This window comes from Phyllostomus discolor, chromosome 2, assembly GCF_004126475.2.
Source record: "Phyllostomus discolor isolate MPI-MPIP mPhyDis1 chromosome 2, mPhyDis1.pri.v3, whole genome shotgun sequence".
In the NCBI taxonomy this organism is placed as follows: domain Eukaryota; kingdom Metazoa; phylum Chordata; class Mammalia; order Chiroptera; family Phyllostomidae; genus Phyllostomus; species Phyllostomus discolor.
Window position 1 is genome coordinate 154,122,314 of NC_040904.2, and position 6,014 is coordinate 154,128,327.

Here is a 6,014-nt window from a genome sequence, read left to right on the forward strand (position 1 = left end):
TATTAACAGTAAAATCTAGATGATGGATATATGGGTGCTCATTATATTAAATCCTCTACTTTTATAGATAATTGAAACTTTTTGTTATAAAAAAATTTGAAACTTCAGAAAACAAAGTTATCTCTGGACTCATTTTTGAAGAAAAAAATTGACACAATTTTAATAAGAAAAATCTCTTTCTAGGTTGGTCATTTTAGTATATATTCAACAACAGACATTTTTTACCATGTGCTAACAATGAAACCTTCCCTTCCTCCTGAATCTCACTCCACAGCCTGAAACTCATTTACACAAACCGCAAATGTGCAGTAAGCGCTGCATAAGTTAGCTTCTTTAGTTGAAAAGAAAAAAATTTATGTGTGTGTGTGTCTTGTATGTATAATTTTACTTTGAATGCTTTCTTTTATGGCTAGTCATTGACTATTGTATTTATTTTTAAGTGTTTTTTTTTCCTTAGAAAGATGGCATCCTCCTTCATTTAAAAACCTCACTTTGTCAGGAACACTGTTACAGCCAGCTGTACATAACATTAAACAGAGTTAGTTGACTTTCTGTATTTGATGAACAATAGAGAATCTGAACCTATTAAAGTCATACACTTAATTGTTCCAATATGCTACCTTTTTGCTAACCAAAATTTGTATGATATAAAAAGCCAAAGACTGCATTTCTAACTTTGTCATGATTCCCTCATTTGATAGATAATAAGCTGAAAGAGTTTATAAGAAAAAATTATGTTTCTTAATTTGAAACCACCTAAATTCTTTCCACAACATATTTAATTCAAAATTTTTAAAAAAATCTTTTAATCAGTATTCCCCATAAGATTTTTCAGAGTACAGAACTTGATAGTTTTCGAAGACATGCAGATGTTGTCATGATAGACATTAAAAAAATTAGGACTTGAAAAAAGTAAGAATCATGAACAAAATTTTTGGTCACAAATGTGAAAGATGTGTGTCTGTACAGATGTTATAACTATTTTCAGAATAAATACTAACCTTCAGTACAGGAATTTAGCAGCACACTTTAATTTGGATTTGAAAATTTAACATAAATTTTCTGACTTTGACAATAGCTGCCTAATATTTCAGTTTTGTACGTTATTTCCAGGTTTTACCTTCAAAATGAACCTAGTGGACTTTTTCATTTTTAAAAGTTATATTCCAGATCCTGAGCCTAAAACCAGTTTCTGACTTGATGTTTAGAAAATTAAATCAGATCATAACAAAGTAGGTTCTTAATAAATATTTGGCAACTGACAATGATAAAAAGACAGACTTACGTAAAAATCCATTCTTCATCAATTTTATTCATTTATTTTTATTATGCTTAAAGATTTTTAACTACTAAAAATGACAAAGATTTTTTTACCCTATTTTGAGGCACCTCCTACACATCAATAAAAAAAGTCCCATAGTTGATATGACCCACCATGCCTTCAGTCTCCACATAGTCAGTACTGTAAACCAGAAATGCTTATCCTACAGTATCAATGTCACATGTGATTCAGAAGCACAAGAACACACAGAATGGAAAGATTTTTGGAATTACAGTTCTCAAATTAGGTAAAATTGCTAACTCAAATGTACAGACTTCTTATTTATAGAGTCTCACCAAGTTGGAGGAATTCATAAATCTATACAATAAAACAAAGAAGAAGATTTTGAAGAAAAAAGGCATGTTGGCTTCTTAACACCACTGTCAGAAAATATGCATACAGTCTTAGGTTCTTTGTGAACATCGTAAACAGGAACTTCTCTAAAAGTTAAAACACAATGGAACTCAAACTAGAATATGAATGTTACTTTTAAATTCAAGATTTACATCTTTTTTCCAAAAATTATTTCTCCTGGAATTAAACATTAATGTCTATTTATCTATTAACAGTTCACTAAAGAGCATAATTCCTTAGCACTGTACATAAGGCAATTTTTATGCTTTAATTATAAATACCATCAGAAACTCTGAAGCTCACAAATACAAGCAAGTGGCATAGAGACCCAGCCGAACATAAGGATTATAAGGTTATATTCACTCTTAATGGGAAGAAAACACCTAATGAGGCTGATATGCCACTGTTTGTGAGAATGTAAATTTTGTCTTGATAGATACAAAATGATGGCTTCAGGTGACCTTAATTTTCCATACTCCCTCAATAAAGCAAATAAGAAATAATTAATAAGTCATAGATAAATATCTATTTCTATTGGCTAAAACTCTTTATAGTTTGCTGGATCAGATGTACCTATTACCCACATTTGATGACAAGTCACTTGCAGAGAATCTTCAACCAATTCAGGATGCTTTGTCCACTGAGAGACTAATATTCTATTTTGAGAAATGATTTTGTACAACCCCCACCTCTGCTTTTAAAATAAAACTGCAGATAGAGAGCATTTAATGCTTATTGCAGAACTATCAAGAATCCCAGGGTGAATATCTCAAGTTATGATTCCAAGCAGCTAATACCCTGCTTTGAGGTGAGGTTCATGTTTTGAAAAGAGACTGCCTCGTCTGTTTAAAATCAAAATGGTTCTTGATCTGATGAATTACTCCTCAGAGAATAATGTAAATAAAATACACTCAGAAAAACATTATTAATGTAAACATACCTGAGCCAGAGTCAAATTTGGTTTCTGACCTGCAAAGGGAAAGACATTTTTTACAATATGAAAATTGCTTGTTAAAGAATAACTGTTATTTTATGGGGAGAGTGGGGGTAGATGCAACAGTTACAGATTTCAGAACATTAGTCAACAAGGAAAATCGCTTTTTTAAAATGTAAATATATATTTATTTTAACCATTTTAAACACAAGCACTACCCTAAGTCCCCTAAACATGCACATATCCATAGAGATAGCACAGTATGGAAAAGATATTAACTTCTTAGCTTGTTTTTCAGAGAAAGAGGGTGAACTATATGAAAACCAAAAAGCATCCAGACTCTACAGATTAACTTGTTTCAGTAATATAATAAAGAAAAAAGAAAACTTAAATTTAAAACTATCCTCTTGACTTGTTATTAAGATTTTCAATTATTCAACACCAAGTAATTTTTCACTAAGTTCTTCACAGAGTAAATGAACCTAGTAACCCCATATGTTTAATAAGCAGGAGAAAAAAATCTGAGCCCTTGTGGGAACATTATGTTTCAGATATAGGTTAATACTGGTTGTAAATTCAGAAGCCTTTGAAGTTCTCAGTTCAGCTGTGGGAAAACTTCTGTTAGGTAATTACTCTCAAGATGCTGCTGATGTGCTGTCAAGCAGAATTAACCCTAAGACTAGGCCTATCTACACAAGCTACTCTAAGACAGCATTGTCTATATCTAGCTCTCAAACCAATTAGTGGGCATGCTCCAGTCGGATTTATATCACACATTAACAATCAATAGCATATATGTTCACAGCTGCCACCCCAAGATACAAGAACCAACCAGCAGGAGTCCTGTTAAAGGATGTTACATTGACAGAGAAGTTTTTTTCCCCCCCTGGGAAATGTAGTTAACTGAGTGGGAAAGGAGGTTTCTTTGAAATGATGCCAGGGTACCAAAGCACTTTTGGAAGCCATGGTTTTCTTTACCTAAATTAGCATCAAGAGAAGTCACCAAAAGGGGGAGGAGGAGAGGATAAGTAAGAAGCAGCCTCTTTTGCCATAAAAATTCATTTTCTCAAGTATTCCGCAATAAAGTTCCACCTGATGCTTAAACAAAGTTAGTAACTGTAAGAACAAAAAAATATTATTATAACCCCAGTTATCAATAAACACCACTGTAATCCAGGTCCACACTTTCCCCAAGCCCTGGACCCACCACTGCCTGCATCTCAACACTTCTCTTAGATGTCCCTAACTCCTGCTTCAGGAAGAAAGCCATTTTCATTTTTTGTCTGTTCTGGAAAGCCTTGCTTTATGCCTCTCTGTTTCTGCCTCCCTGAGCATTACTGTAGATGATAATGACCAACCGTATCCTGCTGATTTCCTTGCCCATCTTACCTTCCCCACTAGACTACATCTTACTAACCTTTGTAGCCCCAGCACCTACATAGTGCCTACTGCTTGTATGCAACAATTATCTGTTGAGGAAAACTTCTGCCTCCACATACATCCTTATCTCCTTCTTACCTGTGTGCTCTTTATGTTCTTCCTTCTGTCTAAGGTTCCCTCCTACTTATGTCCTAAAATGTGTTCTCTCATCTCCCTTGAAACCAGACTGCATCAGTTACTCCTCTCTCCGCCACATCTTCAGTATCTTGGTCTCCACAGATTCCTCCTCTCTTCTCCCTAGGAGTGCTCTGGAATTAAATAAACACCTTCCTTCCAGTCTGCGACCTGCTGTCGTCCTCCCTCTTTCTTCCTGACTTTGCAATCAAGTTTATTGAGAGGACAGAGTATATCCTATGTTTTATGTCATCCTTTCCTGATCTCCCAACATAGTCACTCTTTGAACCACTATGATCTGTCCTTGCTAAGTTTATCAATGTCTTCCAGATGCTAAACCCGAAGGCCCTGTTATAGTCTCTATTCTACTACACTTGTCTCCAAACACACACGCAATACTGCTTGAATGTCACACACTGCAAACTCAATGGCTGTATGTACTAAGCTTGATTCATTTTCTTTCCCTCGAATATATTTCTCTGCTAATTCCCCCACCATTTAAGTTGGAAATTTTGGCATTATCCAAGTTTTTCTGCACCCCAATATCTAATTAGCTGCCAAGTCCTGCTGATTCTACCACCTTCCCTTCATCTCTGTTCTCACCCCAACCATTTTTAGGTCTATCTTTGAGTCAATAATCTCACAACCAGCATCCCTCCTGCTTTTCAATCCATCACCTAATCAGCTGCTAGATGTTTCCAAAACATCAGTCTGATCACATGAGCAGAGTTTTTCAAACTGGGGTCACAGGTTGATCATTAGTAGATTAAAAAATCAACTTGGTGTATTACAACTAGTGTTTTTAAAAAACTGAAATGGAACAGAAAAGACAGAATTCACTTAACATTGAGAATATGTGCAATTTTGCACAACTTTTAGGCAAATGTACATAAATGTGTGTGTGCATGTTCACATGTGTGTACTGAGCAGCACTACCATTACAAGTGAGCAGAAAGCCCTCTGCTCTGGCCCTCCTCTGACTCCATCCTCCTCTCCACCCCCCTTGCCAAAAGGCAAGGAACCCCCTTTTGTATCTGAAGCTCCAAGTAATTCGGTCCCCAGAATTCCCTACCCGAATGGCACTAAGCTAGCTTCTTCAGCCTACGTCAGCCCTTTCTTCAGGTCAGGTGTGCTACTAGTGTGTGCACCTCAGCGCAAAAGGTAGCCTAAAACTGTTACCTGAAGAAGGAAGCATAGACCTTAGGGCAGAAGGAAGAGGGAGCAAAAAGGGCAGGGCAATATGCTTTCCCTACTCCTCTGCATTCCTACTCAGAGACTTCTTAATTCAAACTCTCCTGTGAGAGTGGGGAGCTGAGAGCACCCGGAGCAGAGGTTCCCCCTGTACAAGATTGGTGTGGTCTAGATAGCCTTGAAACTCAGAGGCCCGGCCAGTAGAGATAGAGGAGGAGCCATGAAAAAGCCCCACCCATGCCCTGGCTGGTGTGGCTCAGTTGGCTGTAACCTCCTTCCTTTGTGGGGTCAACTCCCAGTCTTTGGTGGAGGTTTTTCTCTCTCTCCCCCTCCCTCTCTCTAAAAGCAATGAAAAAAATGTCCTTGGGTGAGGATTTAAAAAGAGAGATCCATTCATTTACTGATGGACATTTAGCCTGTTTCCAGATTTTGACTATTGTAAATAATCCTGCTTAAAGAAAGAAGAAACAGGAGTTCCTACCTTGTGTGACAGCATGGATGGAACTGGAGAATATTATGCTAAGTGAAATATGCCAGTTGGCAAAAGACAAATACCATATAGTCTCATCTATAAGAGGAATCTAATGAACAAAATCAACTATGAGCAAAATAAAACCAGAGGCATGGAAGCATGGAACAGACTGACAGCTGCAGGCTGTG

At 36.6% G+C, this 6,014-nt stretch overlaps 1 protein-coding gene across 2 annotated transcripts in view; it reads right to left on the minus strand.

Moving 5' to 3' along the window:
• MSRB3 (methionine sulfoxide reductase B3) overlaps positions 1-6,014 on the minus strand; it is a 168,643-nt gene that overhangs the window by 73,085 nt on the left and 89,544 nt on the right. For both annotated transcript variants that reach the window (XM_028532201.2, XM_028532202.2), the window contains exon 5: positions 2,616-2,644. In XM_028532201.2, the coding sequence (XP_028388002.1) occupies positions 2,616-2,644 (29 nt within the window). The remainder of the gene's footprint in view (positions 1-2,615; positions 2,645-6,014) is intronic.